Source organism: Ursus americanus, chromosome 6, assembly GCF_024610735.1.
Source record: "Ursus americanus isolate L20-20 chromosome 6, mUrsAme1.1.p, whole genome shotgun sequence".
In the NCBI taxonomy this organism is placed as follows: Eukaryota; Metazoa; Chordata; class Mammalia; order Carnivora; family Ursidae; genus Ursus; species Ursus americanus.
In genome coordinates, this window is record NC_142132.1 from 80,266,349 (window position 1) to 80,286,113 (window position 19,765).

Consider the following 19,765-nt stretch of genomic DNA (forward strand, 5'->3'; position numbering starts at 1 on the left):
TTAGGCTGAAGAAAAAGGACATCAGAGAGAATCCCAGACCTGTAGGAAGGAATACAGAGCACCCAAAGCACAGATATTTGTATAAAAATAACACTATTTTATGCACACGCACACACACACTTAAGTTCCTTTAAAAGATTAATACTGATTAAAGAAAAAAATAAGTATTGGGGATTAAAAATATATGTAGTAGATATAAAACAAGGACCACACTGGTGGGAGGGTTGAAACAGAATTATGCTGCTGAAAATTATGTTGTTCATGAATAAATATTTGCAGACGTGTAAATTAATGGTGCAAAATGTAATCTTCAGACTAAGCAATAAACAGAATAACAAAAAGTAGAGCTTGAAAGTCAGTAAAGGAGATACAGTGTAAATACTCAAAATACTCAACCCAAAGGAAGTACAACAAATCTCATTAGGATAAAGAAAAATCCACACATACACACAGTAGAGTTAGGGTATCTTAAAAGTAGCTAGCCCAGAATACAAATTTACTTTAGAGGTCTGACAAAAGGTGAATTTTGAGTAGTATCAGAAGACAATGAATGCTTTTCCATGTTTTAAGATAAAACAACTGTCAACTGAGAGTTCTTTACACAGTGAAAAAATTATATTTCAGATAAACCTAACTCAGAGTTTTCCACCAGCAGACCTTCACTAAAACAAGCAAGTGAGCAGGATAAAAACAACATAAAGGATGTTTTCAAACAAGAAATTTATGCCAATACAACTTGAGAGATGCAAGAAGAAATAAAAAAAGATCTAATTTGGCCAAAATGTCTATGAATAAACAAAAAATTACAATATCTACATAAAATAAACTTTTCCAAAGTTAGTAGTAATGACTGCACTCAAAATTACTTCAAAAAACAAAAAGGCTCACTAGTCATTTCTGCTGTCCAAACTGCACCAGTCAGAAAATAGTTACAGAACACAACATGGGGAAAACATTGTGGAACCCCTGAATGAATTCTGGATAAGGAGAATGTCGAGTACAAGACACACCTTCAAGACTAAAGCAGAGTGTTGAATAGGCTAAGTTTTTTTGAGCTTCCTCCTACATTATTTCTCACTCTTTCTAGAGTCTCTCCCCACCATCATGCCCAAAGACTATGATTTTTAGTTAATAACATAATGTCCACACTGAAAATTTATGATATGGTAGTAAACCATTTCAAAAGCTGGGCTGTAAGAACGACGTAAGACTGTTGTCAAGTGCTTATCAAAGGGCTGGGAAATTAATTGCCAAATACACTGTTTTGTTTTAAACATTGAATTATAAAAGCAAAGAAATGGTTAACTCAGAAGTCAGGATTCCTTTTTCTCTGGGTAATGAATGGTGAGATGAGATTAAGGAGGGGCATACAGGGGCTTCAAAGATAACTAGTAATTTTCATCTCTTAAGCCAAATAGGGCATACACCTGTGTTTCATCAATATTCCCTAAATTTTACATACACATTACATACATTTGTTTGATTGCATAAGTATGATTTTTAAAATAAAATTGAAATTCAATGTTTTCTTCAGCCTACAAGGTCCTACATACTCCATGCCCTTCTACCTCTTTGATCTTCCCTCTTAGCTCATTCCCCCCAGGTTGCTCTGTAGCTTCAATGTTCTGAATACTGTTTCTGGAACATGCCTCGGGGTTTGTATTTGCTGTTCTTCCTATCTAAATGCTCTTCCCCCAGAATTCTACTTGGTTCCCTCTCTCATTTAACCAGGTTTTTCCTCAAATATTACCTTTTAGAGTGGCATTCCCTAACCACCTTATTCTGTTCCTCACTTCTGTGTGTCACCCTGTCCTAATCTGCCTGTGAGCACATAATCAGAAATATTACTCAGGGGTCGCCTGGGTGGCTCAGTCTGTTATGCGTCTGCCTTCAGCTCCAGTCATGATCCCCGAGGTCCTAGAATGGAGCCCTGCTTCTGGTAACCTGCTCAGCGGGGAACCTGCTTCTCCCTCTCTCTCTCTCTGCCTGCCACTCCTGCTTGTGCGTGCACTCTCTCTCTCAAATAAATAAAAAAATCTTTAAAAAAATATTACTCAAAGGCAGACACATATAAAAATACATTTGTTAGTATCCTCACCAGTCTCCTCAGAAAAGTGCATTAGAAGGTGTCAGCTTCACAGTGGAGGATACAAGTTTTCCAAAATTCTGTTTCACTTGGAAGCTCAACTTTTAACATTGGCAACAAGTACGGAGAGTTATTTTTCTTGAAGTGACAAGCTCACTGCAGCCATTTTTGAGAAAGTATTTGGTAAAGACCCGTCCAAATAACCACAGTTTGTCTGCCAGGTAAAAATAGTATTCCATGAAAAGGTGGCTAGGTGAACTCACGAATCAATCACACAAGTGCTTTTCCTGTAGACAACCATCATTCCTCAGTATGTAGCAAAAGTATTGTATGTGAACTTCGCGTTTCATCATTGAATGTTGAACATTAAAAAGATGTGAATTCAAGGGTCAAGATTTAATAAAATCCTTAATTTTTACCGTTTCATCAAAGATACCTTAAGTAAAGGTGGCAAGTTTTTTTATTGTGAATACACTGCAGAGAAATAGTCATTGGTATCATTTGTCTTGATTCATGCCAAACATGCAGCAACCTAGTCACCACTGCTCTTCACCATCAGTGTGCAAGGCAATTTGCATCTTAGTATTATGTTCTGACTTCACAGGCCCCTTGTAAAATTCTTGGGGATCCCAGGAGTCTGCACACTACTTTGGAACTGATGTAGTATTCATTTTTTTGGGGGGGGATTTCATTTATTTGACAGAGAAAGGAAGGAGAAAACAAAAGCAGGGGAGCAGCAGGCAGAGGGAGAGGGAGAAGCAAGCTTCCCACTGAGCAGGGAGCCTGATGGCCGACTTGAGCGACTTGAGCGGAAGACAGTTAAAGGACTGAGCCACCCAGGCATCCCTGCTGTGCTATTCAAACAACATTTTCCCTTAAGGTGATTTTTAACTATTTCCACTTTTTGAGTTTAATGTATGGGCTTTCATAAAACTCACTGAAAATACACACACACACACAGGCTAAAGAAATGACTCACCTGATACTTGCTCATTTTCTGCTGCTCTTGGGAAAGGACAGAAACTATGAAGCCAGAACAGGGAAAGTTGGAAGACAGAAGTCTTGGAAGACCTTATCTTGCAGCTCAGGAATCACCTGTGAGAAATTTCCATACATTTTAGTAAAACATAAACCCCTAGGAAAATAGCCCTTTGAGCCATGAAGAGGAATAGGAGGACCATGATAAAGGAGTACCCACCTTCCACTGGTGACTCTGATATAATATGACGAATCTGGGAAAATTTTGAGTGAATCTAAACATTTCTTTCCTACTGGCTGTTTTGAAAATTGTGTGTCCATTTACTAAATGGACTAAATGTCCCTTACTAAAAAACACAAAAGAATCGAAAACTTAAATATCCAAAAATAGCAAGTTAGGCAAGGTTATACGTATAATATATATCCAAAGTATGGACCCCGATGCTGGCATTACAAATGATGTTGAAGAGAAATACTGATGTGGAAGTGTTTAAGTTACATAACAATTTTTCCTATTTCTATTATAAACCGCAGAAAGTTAGAAAGTCTTCATAGCCCTCAAAAATTAACACGTTTCTTCTCCCTAAATTGCAGTTTCTCCAAAATCACTTCTCCAAGAAACTTGTTTTGACTTAAACATGGTATTGTGGACGACCTGGAGACTTTTGTTCTGTGCTAGTCTCTGCTATTAACAAACTTAGGCACTTAGTTTCAATGCTATTATTTAACATGAGGAGGAATTAGATAATTTTGAACCTTTCCTGTACCATTTTGATTCTGTAAGTCTTCACTCATTGCCACAAATCCAGATGGTATCCTGGAGTTCACTGTCCCCTCCAACTCTGGGCTGTGCCTTAGGGTAAAAGTGAATTAGGCCTCGAAGAATTTTGACATGGCCATCTGCTGATCTTCTGACAGCCACACAAATCTAAATCTAAAATAATAATTTGACACCATAAATCCCAGAACACTTTATGTAGGTAGCAAAAGGTAACTAGATGCCATAATGCAGGGATAGCAAAAATCTCTTGCAGCTGGCATGATGCTTACAGAACGCCTAAGATACAACTTTTTTTTTTTTTTTTTTTTTTTTTTTTTACAGAAAGCCCAGACACAACTGCCCAACAGAGAGACACTGTATCACTTTCTTAACGTGGAGCCCGGATGAAATTTCCAGTTTCGTCTTTTAACAAAGTCTGTCCCATTTCCCCTCTCTAGAAACTAGCCTCTGGCCTGGAGAGGATTCCCAGCTTCCCCAATAAAACTTAAAATTCAGGGCTCAACTTACCGGTTTCAGTTTACATGTCAACAGCCCTCTAAGAATAGAAACAGGGTGGAGAATGCAGGAAGGGCCTTAATTAACCTTTTGACACAAGGGTTCTGAGCAAGCCTCAAGAATTTTTGGAAGTAGAACTCTACGTGGTAAGGTTAGGTCCACTACACTTCACAGTTTTGCTCAGGGAGAATTACTGTACTAAATACAACCGAAGACTGGATTTTACCGTGGGAAACAGCATGAAGCAGAGTAAAATGTGAATTTACTCACTCTCCTCCGCTAGTGCTGAGTACACCAATTTACCTCTCAACCTTTAGTACTCGCATTTATTAGCATGGAGCTGATTAATACCGATTCGAAGGATGGTTAAGATGATTATGATTAAATGAGCCAATAATGAAAAGAACAGCATTTCCTTGTAATAATAAAAGCAGCTCACCTTTATTGAGTCCTTATCATACTTTATATATACAGCCCTATTTACTACAGCAAACAACCCCAGTGGTTACTGGGATTATTTTACAGATGAGTGTCCGGGTCATACCGAGGTTATCCTGCTCGGTTACCGGCGGGAGCCAGACGGGTGCAGGTCCCCCGGGTTTGACAGCGCGGCAGCCACGCCAGTGCGGACGTGGCAGGCCCAGGGTCCACGTCACAAAAGCCGTCCCCCGGCGTCCCTCCCCGCTTCTACCGCGCCCCAGGCCAGCTCGGGGCGCTCGGCTCCGCAGGTCGGGAGCCAGGAAGGTGGACAATGAGCAACCCCCGCAAAGCCCCCTGCCTGACCCCCTCCCCAGTCCTCGGAGGCCGTTCGGGCGCTCAGAGGGGGGCGGTGGCGGCTTCCAGGTCCTCTGACTCCGCGCAGCAGCGCAGACCCGGCTTCCCCCCGCCCCTCCTCCCCGGCCTCGCACCGGCAAAGCGGCCTTCGACACACCTGCAGGGGCTCGGCCACAGCTCCCGGCCGGCGCAGGTTACAGGCCCCGCCCTCTGCCGCGCAGCGCAGACCTGGAGGCTCTAAAGTCCTCTCCCGCCCTGGGGCGTGAGACAAAATGGCGAATATCAAAAGGAGGTGGACTTGCGCATGCGCAAAAGGCCCCCGCGCCTCACTCTGGAACTACGCTTCCCAGGAGCCTCCGCAGCATCTCTATTTTGGAAGACGCCTGATATTCGGCCTCTTCCAGCGGTCTGAGTACTGCTGGGATTTTCTGAAGGCTTCTCCGGTGATTACTCCCAGTGATAGCTAATTTGACCTGGCAGCCCGTTACCTGGGGGCTTGAAAACAGAACTACCACTTGATAAAGAAAGTACTTGTAACTAACTGAGGGCTTCAGAGGGGAGGGGGGCGGGGGAATGGGATAGGCTGGTGATGGGCAGTAAGGAGGGCACGTATTGCATGGTGCACTGGGTGTTATACGCAACTAATGAATCATCGAACTTTACATCAGAAACCAGGGATGTACTGTATGGTGACATAATAAAAAAACATTAAAAAAAAAAAGAAAGTACTTGTAACTAAGTACAATAGTACAAAGAATAATATCCTGTAACATCTGACTTGAAGCTTTCAAAATTATGCAAATGATATAAAGAGAAAATATATATATGTTAAAACAGAAGACTAGTGCCACACATACCACTGCCCAAAAGAAAAGGAGTTTAATGTGAGTGCACAGTCTGAGATTTTTACTCACTTTTTGGCTAATGGTATAAAATATTTTAACTCCTCTCACTAGGGAATAAATATATACTGAATATGTAGTGATTTTCTGGTCAGTAATGTTATGACATTAATTTACTCTTTCTGCGCCAACAGAAATGAGTTTCCATTCAAAGTAATGACAAAAATATTAATTTGGTAAGATTAATTTTAAAACGCAAAATCCATATAGAGAAATATATGTGTTTGCTGGCATTCAGGGGTGCAGGAGCACCTGGCTGTGGTAGTCCCAAACATACCAGGTCTGGCCACTTACCGCTGACAAAATCCAAAGGCAGAGAGGAGCCATGGTGAAATAGGAAAGGAATTTATTTCAGTGAGGCCAACACAAGGAAGGCAGTGGACTAGTAACTCAAAGACTGTCTCCAACGTGCTAAAAAATATTTCCAGGTTTATATAAGAAAAATGTGGGGCAAAAGACAGGTAGGTAGTGAAAGTCCAATGGATCATTGCCTTGGAGTCAAACATGGGTGGGCACAGGGTAGTCCTTATTCCTTAAGGAAGGTAGTGTCTGTTAGGGGTGGAATTTTTTGCTCTCTTGGTCTTCCACCTGAGCCAAGAGACGAGCTGGAAAGAAGAAACCAACCAGAAAGTTTGAGGTCAAACTGGAGGCAGTCGAAATCCTCTTTCACATACACATACCAGTTTTCTGGATGGGCGGTGTTGGAGAAATAATTAAAAATAAAGGATCTCTTAGAATTCTGCCCAAACAAATGATTTGAGATTTTGGCCTGGGGAACCATGGATGTAGTTACTATTTACTGATGAAGGATAATTCACACAAAGATATATAAGTATTTTTACATAATAAGTATCATTTTTATCTACTGTTAACCTTTGTTTAGTACTTGCCTTATTCTCAAGAGAATTTGTGGTGGTTACTCCTGCACTTGATGGACACACACAAATATACAGGTCATACAGAAATAACTTCTTTCATAAAAATGCATACACACAGACTCGCTGACACAATAAATACGTTTACATAACCTGACTGGAAATAATGTCAATTTGAGCACTTACCTTGTGACAGACAGTGTCATATCTCCATGAATACATACATACACACATACATACATTTATAGATAGCTCTGTTTTGTTACCGGGATATTTTTTTTAATTTCGGAATATATTTTGAATATCCGTTGTATGATTTAATATATTTCTTTTTTTTTTTTTTTTTAAGATTTTATTTATTTATGTGACAGAGAGACAGCCAGCGAGAGAGGGAACACAGCAGGGGGAGTGGGAGAGGAAGAAGCAGGCCCATAGCGGAAGAGCCTGATGTGGGACTCGATCCTGGATCGCCAGGATCACGCCCTGAGCCAAAGGCAGACGCTTTAACGACTGCGCTACCCAGGCGCCCCTGATTTAATATATTTCTATCACATTTTAAGGCTGTGGCTTGTGCTTTGTGCTGCTTGCCTCGTAAGGCATCCACTTTGTGGATAAGCATATTTTACCCATAGATTCTTGAATATTTGTATTGACCCAACTAATACTGTGAAGAGCATTCTTTATATAGATCTTTGAATTATAGTAGCATATAACCCAAGAAGTGGAATTACTTGGGTGAAGTACTTGCTTATTTAAAATCTTTTAAGTATGCATATATCTTCTGATTTAGTTTAAAAAATTATTGCTTCCTGGGGCGCCTGGGTGGCGCAGTCGTTAAGCGTCTGCCTTCAGCTCAGGGCGTGATCCCAGTGTTATGGGATCGAGCCCCACATGAGGCTCCTCCGCTATGAGCCTGCTTCTTCCTCTCGCACTCCCCCTGCTTGTGTTCCCTCTCTCGCTGGCTGTCTCTATCTCTGTCGAATAAATACGTAAAATCTTTTTTAAAAAATTATTGCTTCCTTAGTTTTGAAAAATTCCTTTTTTTCAATTTCAAGACAAACTGCTTGGGTAGAGATGTTATTTTCTTATTGTATTACTGGATTCCATTTTTTAACATTTTAATTAAATTCTCTATTCACAAGAACTGATAACTGACAAATATCTTCCTTATTAGTTTTGTGTCTAAAAGATACACCCAGTTTTTTTTTACCCTTTCCTTCTTTTATTGAAGTTTCTATTTCCAATCTTAGAATAATAAAGAAAATGAGCACCCATGTACCATTTTCTCTACTGGACAAATTTCACCTTTTGCCACATTTGTCTTGTGTTTGCGAAAACATTTTAAAATAAAATAGATATATTTCACTCTTAAACTAAGTACATTCTTTCATAGCGCATCTATAATGAAACTCCCATAATGTCCGCAAAAGTCTTTCAAAGAGTTGTTTGGTGGCTGTTTTTTTGCCAAACCAGGATGCACTAAAGGACCACAAATCGCATTTAGTAGTTCTTCTACATAGGGCCTAACCTCCGGGGGTGAAATAGGGGGCGGCCTCCGAAAACTCCAGAGCCACCGACCTTCCACAGCAACCACCTCCCTACCCTTTGAATAAGACAGGTTTATTTACATAAAGAAGTGGACGCGAAGGATTATGGTAGACGTAGTCTTGAGTCTAGTTTGCTTACCCAGCAGAACTTGCGCGTTGGCTGCGGACAGTGCTGCGCACGCGCAGCTTCGCCATCTTCTTGGTCCCCCCCTCCTGCGCCAACAGGTTTGGTGAAGCCCGAAATTCCGTTTCCAGATTTCCCAGTAACTCTCAAGGTCCTGCCTGCCCACCTTCCCAAGAGCAGAGGTTAGAGCATGGGCCGCGTGGGAGACGGCGGTGACCCTCGGTGGGGAGGAGGCCCGGGACCCTGCAGCGGGACCTCCCACGGCGGGCGGGGGCTTCAGGGTGCGAACCAGCGGCTTGAGTTCCAGTGGGTCCCCGGCTCTGAGCGAGTGGTCCTGTCCGTGAGCCCAGGGATGGGGCGCGTGCTGCGCATGCGTGAGGGTGCGCTCTGGCTGCGTGGTGTGCCCCGTGACTTGGAGGCTGGCTTGGCCGTCAGCTGGGTAGCAAGTACCCTGGACGTGGTCTCCTTTGTCTTTGTACTCAGTGGCTCTAGTTTTTAGGGGAAAGTACGTTTCGAGAGCTGCAGATTTGGGGTGCTGGGTGAAGGTTCCAAATATGAATTTGTCTTCTGTTTTTAAGATTTTATTAGACCAGAAGCTGGGGGAGGGGCAGAGGGAGAGGCGGACTCCCCACGGGGTGGGGAGCCTGAGATCATGACCTGAGCTGAAGTCAGATGCTTAACCAGCTAAGCCACCTAGGCGCCCTTATCTTCTTATGTCCTGATTTCCAGGGAACGGATGGGCTCCAGTGACGTTAAAGAGCTGCAACTCCAGAAACAGATATCTCATCCTGAAGAGAGCCCTAGGGACATTTGATCTCTCTCCAGAGTTTTAGGGTGGAGACAGTCCCGGAAAGGGATAGATCCTAGAACTGCAGGGCATAGCGTGGCAATTCTTCATTTTCCTGTTGAGGTGCTGTCACGCAACTAACCTGAGTTAGCTCCTTGGCGAGTCACAGATACAAGATCCCGTTGTCATGCAGAGGAAAATTTGCAGCAAATAAGGAGATGATGAGGAATAACTTAGAAAGCTGTGACTCTGTGAGATGGTCAATGGGTTCCTTTCATTTAGGGAGGGGATGAATGTTTAGAAAGGGGATCGTTGTCATTGTATGTAGAGAAGGCATAAGGTTGTTTCTTAAGGAAACATGCCAGTACATAACATACATTCTGTGTTAGATGTGCAGAGATGTTAGTATTGTAATGAGGTAAAAGTGGTTGTCACTTTTAGAGGTCACTCCATGGCCCTACCTGTGCAGGTGAGAGTCAGGGGTTCAGCTCATACTGGTCTGGGTGGTCTGGTCCTTGTCCTGGCAGTCGCTGTTGTTTGAGGGGTGATTTCGGTTTCCATTTGCCTGAGTTAAGAGAGACGCTGGAAAGAAGAGGTTAAGGAAAAATGTGGTACAGAGGTCAGTGAGTACAAGCAGGCGGGCAGTAAATGTCAGGTCTTGGGATCTGGCAGGTGGCAAATCGCTCCTCTAGTTTTATTCTGCTGCTCGTTCTTGCGGGGCACAGGGCAAAGGTCTATCTTCTGCAGTTACTTCCTGCCCGATATTGGTGTAGTTACTTAGATTGTTAGTGCAGCAGAATTTTCCCTCAGCCAGTTTTAGATACGTCTGTGGGTCACCAGGTTTAACCCGAAGCTGCTCCTATCTTTGTGTTACCGCTATCTGTAATTTTTGGCCTCTGCGCATTTGTATAGAATTGTATCAGTCAGTTAATGATGCAAAGTCTAAACAGCAGGCTAAGAGCAGTAGGATTATTAGTGGCCTCAAGAAGGGGAGAAACCATGTACTATTGGGTAACACTATTTTAATAGCCGGCAGACCTTAGCAGGGGATCTTCCTTTTGGGTTGAAAGTGTGTAGCCAGGCTGCCTGGTTGAAGATTTTTTTTTTTTTTTAAGATTTTATTTATTTATTTGACAGAGAGAGAGCACAAGCAGGGAGAGGGAGAAGCAGGCTACCCCCTGAGACCATGACCCCAGCCTAAGGCAGACGCTCCACCGACCGAGACCCCCAGGAGCCCCCAATTTTTTAAATATCTATTTCCATGTGACTTGAAGCATTGATCCGGGTACAGCATGAGCTGTTTACTGCACGTGCTCCTTCTTCTGCTCATTAGTAGTCTAGGGCTAATCATCCTCTAACCTTACGTTGGCTAAAGAGTTTAGAGAAATTTCTAAGTGTTTGAGGGCATTTCCTGTGTTCTCAGCTAAGGTTTCTGTCACATCAATTTCCTTGCATTGACTTTATAACTTATAAAACCTCCCCAAGAGGCAGCTGCTACTCTGACAGCCCGTCCAACACCAGCCAGAATTAGTCCTGAGGCTCTTTTCACCCAAAGGGAACACTGAATATGGGTTTTCGGTGGAGCTAGCTCCATATTACCATTTTTCTCTCTTGAGGGAGCCTTCACTGCCCTCTTGAAATAATAACCCCCAGGGCACGTGGGTGGCTCAGTCACCTAAGCGGTGCACTCCTGATTGCTGCTCAGGTCATGATCTCAGGGTCAGGGGAGCAAGCCTCATGTGGGATTCGTGCTCAGCGAGGAGTTTGCTTGAGAGTCTCTCCCTTTCCTCTGCTCCTCCTGCTCACGTGTGTGTTCTCTCTCTCTAAAATTAAATAGATAAAATCTTTGGGGAAAAAAACCCCAAGTACTTTTCAGTTTCCTTAGTAATTGGGCCTTTTCCTTGAGACTTTATATACCCTGTCTGCCAGGAAATTTAACATGGATAAAGCATTTTGGTCAGAAACCTCCTGAATGGGAGTAGCTATCTAAATATCATCTACATATTGTAATACAGTGCTATTTTTCTAAATTTAATTCTCTTAAATCTCTTCCCAGAATTTTTCCAAAGATGATGGGGGAGTTTTTGAAACCCTCAGGTAAAACAGTCTAGCAGTACTGTTGTGTTTGGTGGGAGACAGGATGTTCCCACTCAAAAGCAGATAGTACTTGGAATTCAGAATCTAGTGGGATGCAGAAAACGGTACCCTTTCGATCTTACACCGTGTAAATATTTGCTATCACTCGGTAAGTTGATCAGTAGAATATAGGGATTGGGTATTAACAGGTTGTATGTCTCAAGCTGCTTCATTAACAGCTCTGCGGCCTTGAACAAATCTGTATTCCTTTTTAATAGGTAAAATTGGGGTGTTACATGGGGATCTACTTGAACCTAATCAACCCCTGTTTTACAAGCCTGTTAATTACTGGCTGGATCCTTTGTATAGCATCTAGAGCTAGCAATCTGTCTGTTTGAATTTTACTATTACAAATGTGTTGTTAATGGTATGCCCCCACTTGCCCTCACACCCAGGCTTTTGGGTTGACTTTCCTTAAGATTGGGGGGGGGGGATTTCCTCTTTTAAATACTAGGATATGTTGTAGTAATGACATGAATTCAGTTCCTTGGTATCTAGGGACTTGAATTTCTAATTTGTCCTGTTCTGAACTTACTGTGGCCACCAATTTGTCGAAAATATCTCATCCTAAAAGAATATGGGACATTCTGGCACATATCAAAAAGAGAGTTGTTTTTTTTTTTTTCAAGATTTTATTTATATTTATGTGACAGAGAGACAGCCAGCGAGAGAGGGAACACAGCAGGGGGAGTGGGAGAGGAAGAAGCAGGCTCATAAGCGGAGGAGCCCGATGTGGGACTCGATCCCAGCACGCCGGGATCACGCCCTGAGCCGAAGGCAGACGCTTTAACGACTGCGCTACCCAGGCGCCCCCAAAAAGAGAGTTTTAACAGCTTTGATCCTATTTCACAAGTCAAAGGATCCAGAAACCTTTTGATGTCTCCTTTTCCCGAGACTCCTTTCATATTACAATTTTTGTTAGAAATGGTACCCTTCTGGGTGTTGAGTACAGAGAAAGTAACTCCAGTATCAAGTAAAAATTTAACTGGCTTTCTTCCTACTGCTGAGGTTACTCAGGGCTCCTTGTGGGAGATGAGGATCTAATGGTCCAAGACCAACTGGGGAGCCTTGTGTCCCTATCATATCTCATTTTCAGTGAGGGACAGCCAAAATGATTCCCCTTTGTCCTTCTTCCTTCTGTTCCGGGAGTGGTTTGGGCAGTCCTGTTTCCAGTGCCCTTCCTGCTTATGATGTGCACATTGATTGGATCCCAACTTTGTTGGTGGTCTCTTGGTCCCTTAGAGGGGTCTTGGGGTGCTCACATGGGTATCGTCTTTTCCTCTCCCAGGTTACTTCGTGTAGGTTGGAGAGCTACCACCAGAAGAGCATCTTGCCTTCTCATCTTCTGGTCTTTTCTTAACTTCCTCCATGGAACACCTTGAGAGCTAGTTCTGGAAGCTGAGCAGTTTAGTATCGGGACTTATAGCCAATTTTGGAGTTTCCTTTGGATGCCCGGAGTGGTTTGAGATATGAAATAGGTTATTAAGGACCATTCAGCTACCCCGAACCTCAGGGTCCCAGTTTGTAGTTCGTCTTTGGCAGTTTTATAGCCTTTCCAAAAAGACTGATGGATTCTCATCTGTCCTTTGTCAAATCTCCCTTAATTTGGACCAGATTTACTTACCTCCTTCTTAGCTTTTAAAAGAAGCCTGCAGTGATGCCCTGAACTTTCTCTCTCATCGTGGGAGTTGGGATCCTCCTCAGTGTCAGCTCTAAGCACTGCCTCCTTGTTTGGTCTTGGAGAACTTGATCCTGGCTAATGGTCTTTATCAGCTTCCTGTCTTGCTTCTGCTAACATGGCAAACTTTTCTTCTGTTAAGACAGTGGTTGGCAAAGCTTGCATATCTGCCCAGATGGGTTGTGGGTAGAAAAGATACTGTGCGTTAAATGTGTAAATCAATCAGGTCAGCCCATAGCCCTTTAGTGTGTGTCCAGTTATACAGGTCTGAGGTAAAAAATGGGACATGCACATTAACGAGACATCCATCTCCATCAGGTGCCCATCTCAGTGGCAACATTCCCATCCCTGACTTAAAATAGGTCCCCAATCTGATAGTGCTGACAAGGGAGGCTAAAGGGATACAGGAGACATGGGGGAAGGCTTTGGGGGAGTTTGTAAAGGATTAGAGGCTGGTGCTCTTGAAGCTGGGGAGTGAGGCTGGAGTACCAGAGAAATCAGGTGGAGACTTAGTACAATCTAAGGACTTGGAGGTGGAGACGGGGATAGGGACAAAGATTCCCTTACTCATCAGAGAGTACAGGACACATTTTTAGAGTTTTCAATTCTACCTTCATTTTACAAATCTTACACTTCCTTTGCAACCCTTCAATTTGATATAATGCCATAAAGCACTGACTTATATGGAATCTTTTCCCATTTTCTTTCTCTTTTAACAAAATAAGCTCAATTGTAGTGTTGTATTAAAATTTAAGGTCCCATTTTCTGGCCACTTGTCTTCATCTTCTAGAGTCTATTATTGTGGCCAGGCTGTGTTATAGAAGAAAGTTGTCTGTTTTGGGGTCAAAGGAAGGTAGTTGAATGCTTTCCGTTTCTGGAGGCTACAGTCCAAGGGAGGCTCTTCTTCAGGGTGGAAATGTCCCTTCCGTAATCTGGGATTCTTTCTGAGGATCTCCTCTTACCCTCCCTCAAGGTAACTTACAGTGTTTAGTGGTGACACAAATGCCACACAACCTTACCCACAATATGTGTGAGACTCGGTTGGCTTAAAACCAAGCCCACAAGGAGAGTGGGTTAATGCTAAGGTGTCCAAGGGGGTCTGGGTACTTGTGCCTTGAGGAGCACTGGTCTGGTGAATAGGCTGCCTCTTCTAGCCCCTCAGTGTCCAGGCACTCCCTTGGCTCAGAGAGAACCTGGTTTAGATTCAGTAACTCAAGGCACACTTCCCGTTTTAAGAGGAAAAACAAACCTGAACAGTGTCAGATGTCCCCAACAAACATTTACAGGTCAAACAAATAAGATGGAGATATCCCTCACCCTTGCTGATTCTAGACTAGTCTCATTTGGGCCACTTTCCATCTGCCAGGCTAAAGCATTCAGCTTCTGAATGGCCAGGTCGTGTTATCCTTTGACACCCAGGGATGTCTAGACTCCTCTGTAATGAGCGCTTAATCCCACAGAGTGTTGACAGGAGAGGCCCTGTTCTTAACTGACTGTCGACCTGCCAGGCTTCGTGAGACAGCTCAAAGAAAATACTTAGAGTCGTGCCATAGGATTGGCACCACTTACCCCATGGAGAGTTTCTCAGCAAGAGGCTTGGAGTGGCCACAGTGTCTTCAGGAGGGGAGCAAGACCAGTCCAGCAGCACAGACCGCAAGAAAGGAGAGCCCTCTCAAGGGATTCCACCCCCTAGTGCCGGTTAATTGAATGCGTTAGCCGAGAAGGGCTGAGCAGCTCTGTCCTTTGTAAACCACATAACCAGAGGGCAGAGCCTCAGAGGGAGTCCCATCTGGGTTGCCAAATTGGTGACCAAACTAACATGAGATTGCTCCTTGGTATGTCCTTAAAACTACATCAGGTGGGGTTGTTGCACAAAGTAAAATGTATTTGAAGCAAGTAAGGAGATCACCGGGAACAACTTCCAAAGCCCTGACTCTTCTGGAGCAAGGGTGGATTGGTTCCTTTGTTTTGGGTTAGGATGAATTTTTAGGTATTTAGGTAGGGAAGCCTTGTCATTGTATGTAGACGCGGGCATAAAGTCAGGCATATGTCTTAAGGCAACATGGTTATTCATACAGTGTATGTTAGTAAATGAGACTTGTGCTCCCTCCTTCTTGGGCGGAGGTCTTAGTGTTACAATGAGGTAGTTGTCAGTTGGAGGTCAAGCTGCGACTGTCTGGGTGGTCTGGGCTGGCTGGAGGTTTTGTCAGGGCAGTTGCCTGAGGAGTGGTTTTGGTTTCGCTTTGTCTGAGTTAAGAGATAAGCTGGAAGGAAGAGCTAAAGGACAAATGTGGGACAGAGGTGGGTACAAGCCCGTAGGCTGTGAAGGTCAAATTTTAGGGTCTAACTGGAGACACCCCCACATCAGAGGCCTTACTGCTGTGTTTAACGCTTTTACATTTAATGTTATGGTTGACTTGGTTAGATTTATGCCTACCAGCGATATTTCCTTCTATATCTCATGTCTTTGTTCTTTCGTTTCTCCTTTACTGCCTTCTTTTGTATTAAGTGGATATTCTTTACCTTTTCCTTTGATGAATTTTTAAGTAAATTATTTTAGAACAGTTTCTAGATTTATAGAATTATGGTCAGTAAATTGAAGAGATTATGTTAAAGGCAGTTAGCTGGGTTCTAACAGGAGGCCTGGAGGCCATCAACAAAGAAGTCACAGGCAGCTGTGGGGAAAGTCAGAGGCCTGAGCTGGCATCACTCCAAAACAAAGCCCCAGGAAAGCTGGATCCAACCAGATAGGCCCATGATGGTGTGTGCCATGACAGGAAACTCCTGACCAAGAAATCCCTCCCCACAGAATAAATATTCCACCCCCTAGTTAACCACTGTCCATAAAAGAGAAACCCAGCAGCCCAACAGCCACAGTTGTTGAGCACCTTTCTCTTTCTCATTCTCAAATCTTGAGCGTGTAGTTTCACTTTAATAATAAACTTTCCCACTGTGTTGTGTCTGTCCTTCAATTCTTCCTTGTGATGAGACCAGGAACCTTTGCGGACATCTTTGGGATGGGCCAGGTTAAGGCCCCAGGGCCCAGGGTCTCCCTAGTTCACTCAGGGACAGCTTTGTAGACCCTACACTAATTTCCTCTGTTTTTAACATCTTACATTAGTATGGTACGTTTGTCCCAAGTAACGAACCAATGAAGTGCATATGTTTTCATATTTTCCAGTTTTTCTCTAATGTTCTTTTTTGTTCTGGGTTCCTTTCTAGGATACTGCACTACATTTAATAGCTGTCTGCTTAAGCTCCTCATGGAAATGATCATATTCAAAACTCATGACTTCTAAGTAATTTCCTTCTTTTTACTCATTTCTGTATTCTTGAGACTATCAGTATGGTAAAAATCCTATATGCTGATACACTATTGCACATTTCTTCCCAGCCCTGTTAGTGACATCATGTTGGTAGTCTGAAATTGGCCTTGGCAGGAGTATTTATGCATCTGAAATTGGCAACTAAAAGTCAGGGTTTTTTGTTTGGGTTTTAGGGGTTTTGTTTGTGGTTTTTTGGGGTTTTTTGTTTTTGTTTTTTTGAGAGGCTGTTGGCACTACCTCTATGTGTCCATTCCCTCTTTTTTTAGGAACCAGCAGGACATTATCCCATAGGAAAGCATTTTACCCAGTGGTATGGAGGCTATTTGTAGACAGGTAAATCCAGGAGCTGGAGAGGAGGCAAGATCATTTATGACTCATCTCTCTTCTATTATTTCTCAGTTGTATCTTCACATGTCTCCATGCTTTTTTAAGAACATCAGAAAATGAACAAACCCCAGGTGAGTTTTGTTTTGGTTTTTTTTTTTAATTCCTACTTTGTTTTACATTAGATATTATGAATAAGGTATAACCTTTAAAATGTAAACGTAGAAATAGACAAATGTCAACTTTTGGGAAATATGGAGTAGCAGATTAGTAGCAGGGCTAAGGGGCTGTGGTGATGACCTTCAAGTATTTAAAGTTGAAGTTGTCATTGCTGAGCTATACATTTATTTGTCTCTGATAGCAATAGCAAACATTACTATAGGAAGTGCAATGAAAATGAGAATAACCCATAATGATTCTTAATGGGACATAAAGACTTTCCTGAAATTGTGGGGTGGCATGTTCTACAAATGTCACTTAGGTTTAGTTCAGTGATGGTGTTGTTTTAGGGCTTCTATATTCTTTCCAGTTATCTTCTTAGTTCTATTAATTACTGAGAGAAATATTGAAGTGTCCAACTGTATTAATTTTTGTCTGTTTTTCCTTTCAGTCCTATCAGTTTTACCCCCTATATTTTGAAGCTCCTTTGTTAGGTACAAGTACGTTTAGTTTTGTCTTGGAAAATTGACCATTTATCATTAATGTAACGTGCCTATTTATCTTCGATAATATCTCCTATTATATAGTCTGTTTTGTCTGATATTAACGTAGGTACTCCAGCTTTCTTTGGATTATTGTTTGTGTTGTATTTCTTTATCCTTTTACTTTTAACTTATGTATTTTTATAATTTGAGTTTCTTGTAGACAGTATATGATTGTCCTGTTTTTTTTGACCCAATCTGATAAACTTTCTGTATGGGTTGATTAGAACATTCATATTTAAAAATTGGTTGTCGATATAGTAGATTAAAATCTTCCATTTTGCTAGCTGTTTTTCTATTCTATTCTTTATTTCTTTCTTTTTCTTCTCTTGAATTTGTTATTTTCTATTCCATTTTATCATTGCCATTGTGGTTTTTTTTTTTAACGTTTTATGTATTTATTTGACAGAGAGCACATGCACAAGCGGGGGAGCGGCAAGCAGGAGAGGGAGAAGCAGGCTCCCTGATGAGCAGAGAGCTCAACATGGGGCTTGATCCTATCATGACCTAAGCCTGAGCCAAAGTCAGACGCTTAACCAGCTGAGCCACCCAGGCACCCCTTGACTTATTATTTATACCTCTTTTCTTTACTTTTAAAATAGTTAGTCAAAGACTTATAATACCCATTTTTAATTAATCAGAGCCTCCCTTCAAATATTAAACCACATGATGTATAGTATAACGACCTTACAGTAGTATATTCCTATTCTTCTTTCTCGTTCTTTGTGCTATTGTACCATACATTTTACTTTAACATATGCTGTGTACACATGATACAATACTACTATTTTTGCTTTAGACAGTCAGTTATCCTTTAGAATAAAGATTGGCAACCTGCAGCCCGTGGGTGAGATTTAGCTCCCTATCTGCTTTCACAAATTAAGTTTCCGGGGAACACAGCCTCATGCTTTCTTCTATGTATTGTCTGGGGCTATATTCACAATACAGTGTTTACTGTAATCTACTTCATTACAGAAAAACATTTCCAACATTTGCTTTGAAAGTTGCTTTACTTAGAAATTGGGGAGGGAGGGGGCGCCTGGGTGGCACAGCAGTTAAACGTCTGCCTTCGGCTCAGGGCGTGATCCCGACCTTGTGGGATCGAGCCCCACATCAGGCTCCTCTGCTATGAGCCTGCTTCTTCCTCTCCCACTCCCCCTGCTTGTGTTCCCTCTCTTGCTGGCTGTCTCTATCTCTGTTAAATAAATAAATAAAATCTTTAAAAAAAAAAAAAAAGAAATTGAGGAGGGAGAAATTAACTTAAATTTTCCTTTTTTATTTCCTTCTGTCACTCTTCATTTTTATGTGTAGACTCAAGTTTCACTGGTACCATATTCCTTTAATATTTCTTGCAAAATAGTTCTGCTGGTAAAGAATTTCTTAAATTTTTGTTTTTCTTGGGAAGGTATTATTTCTTCATTTTTTTTTTTAAGATTTTATTTATGTATTTGACAGAGAGAGTGAGAGCACAAGCAGGGGGAAGGGCAGAGGGAGAGGGAGAAGCAGGCTCCCCGCTGAGCAGGGAGCCAGACATGGAGCTTGATCCCAGGACTCCGAACATCATGACCTTAGCCAAAGGCAGATGCTTAACCAACCGAGCCACCAAGGCACCCCTATTTCTTCATTTTTGAAGATGTTTTCAATAAATAATTCTTGGTTGAAATTATTTTGTGTGTGTGGGTTTTTTTGTTTTTTCTTGTTTTTGTTTTTTAATTTTGAAATTTTTTAAACTTTTAAAGTATTGTTGACATAATATTAAATTAGTTTTAGATGTAAAACAGTGCCTTACTTATTATATAACATGAAATGCTCATCACTATAAGTAAATTACAGTATTTTTGACTATATTTCTTATGCTGTCTTTTCATCCTTAGGACTTATTTATAATAGGGAAGTTTGTACTTCTTAATCTCCTTCACTAATCACTCCCACTCCCTCTTCCCTGTATTCTTTGCAACCACCAGTTTGTTCTCTGTGTTTATGGGTCTGTTTCTCTTTTTTGTTTTTATGAGTCTGTTTCTCTTTTGTTGTTGTTTGCTCACTTGCTTTATTTTTTAGATTTTAAATGTAAGTGGAATATAAATGAAATGATGTGGTATTTGTCTTTGTCTGGTTTCACTTAACATAATACCCTCTAGGTTCATCTATGTCACAAATAGCAAGCTTTAATTCCTTTTTGTGGCTGAATAATATTCCATTGTATATGTATACTACATGTTTATTCATTAATCTATCAGTGGACACTGCTGCT

The 19,765-nt window shown here is 41.9% G+C and overlaps 2 protein-coding genes across 6 annotated transcripts in view; one reads left to right on the plus strand and one right to left on the minus strand.

Moving 5' to 3' along the window:
• Positions 1-8,738, minus strand: part of ZNF25 (zinc finger protein 25) — a 22,962-nt gene extending 14,224 nt beyond the window's left edge. The window contains exons 1-2 of one of the 5 annotated variants that reach the window (XM_087863171.1): positions 8,578-8,738; positions 3,066-3,181 (exon numbers count right to left, since the gene is read on the minus strand). In XM_087863171.1, coding sequence (XP_087719297.1) covers positions 3,066-3,080 — 15 coding nt within the window. In that variant the 5' untranslated portion in view covers positions 3,081-3,181; positions 8,578-8,738. Of the gene's footprint in view, positions 1-2,098; positions 2,301-3,065; positions 3,182-3,831; positions 4,773-5,248; positions 5,665-8,577 lie in introns of those variants that run through there. The other 4 variants (XM_045802308.2, XM_087863172.1, XM_087863173.1 and 1 more) reach the window with 4 other exon arrangements.
• LOC123795535 (uncharacterized) overlaps positions 8,606-19,765 on the plus strand; it is a 27,449-nt gene continuing 16,289 nt past the window's right edge. The window contains exons 1-2 of the mRNA XM_045802355.2: positions 8,606-8,744; positions 16,889-16,947. Coding sequence (XP_045658311.1) covers positions 16,933-16,947 — 15 coding nt within the window. The 5' untranslated portion in view covers positions 8,606-8,744; positions 16,889-16,932. The remainder of the gene's footprint in view (positions 8,745-16,888; positions 16,948-19,765) is intronic.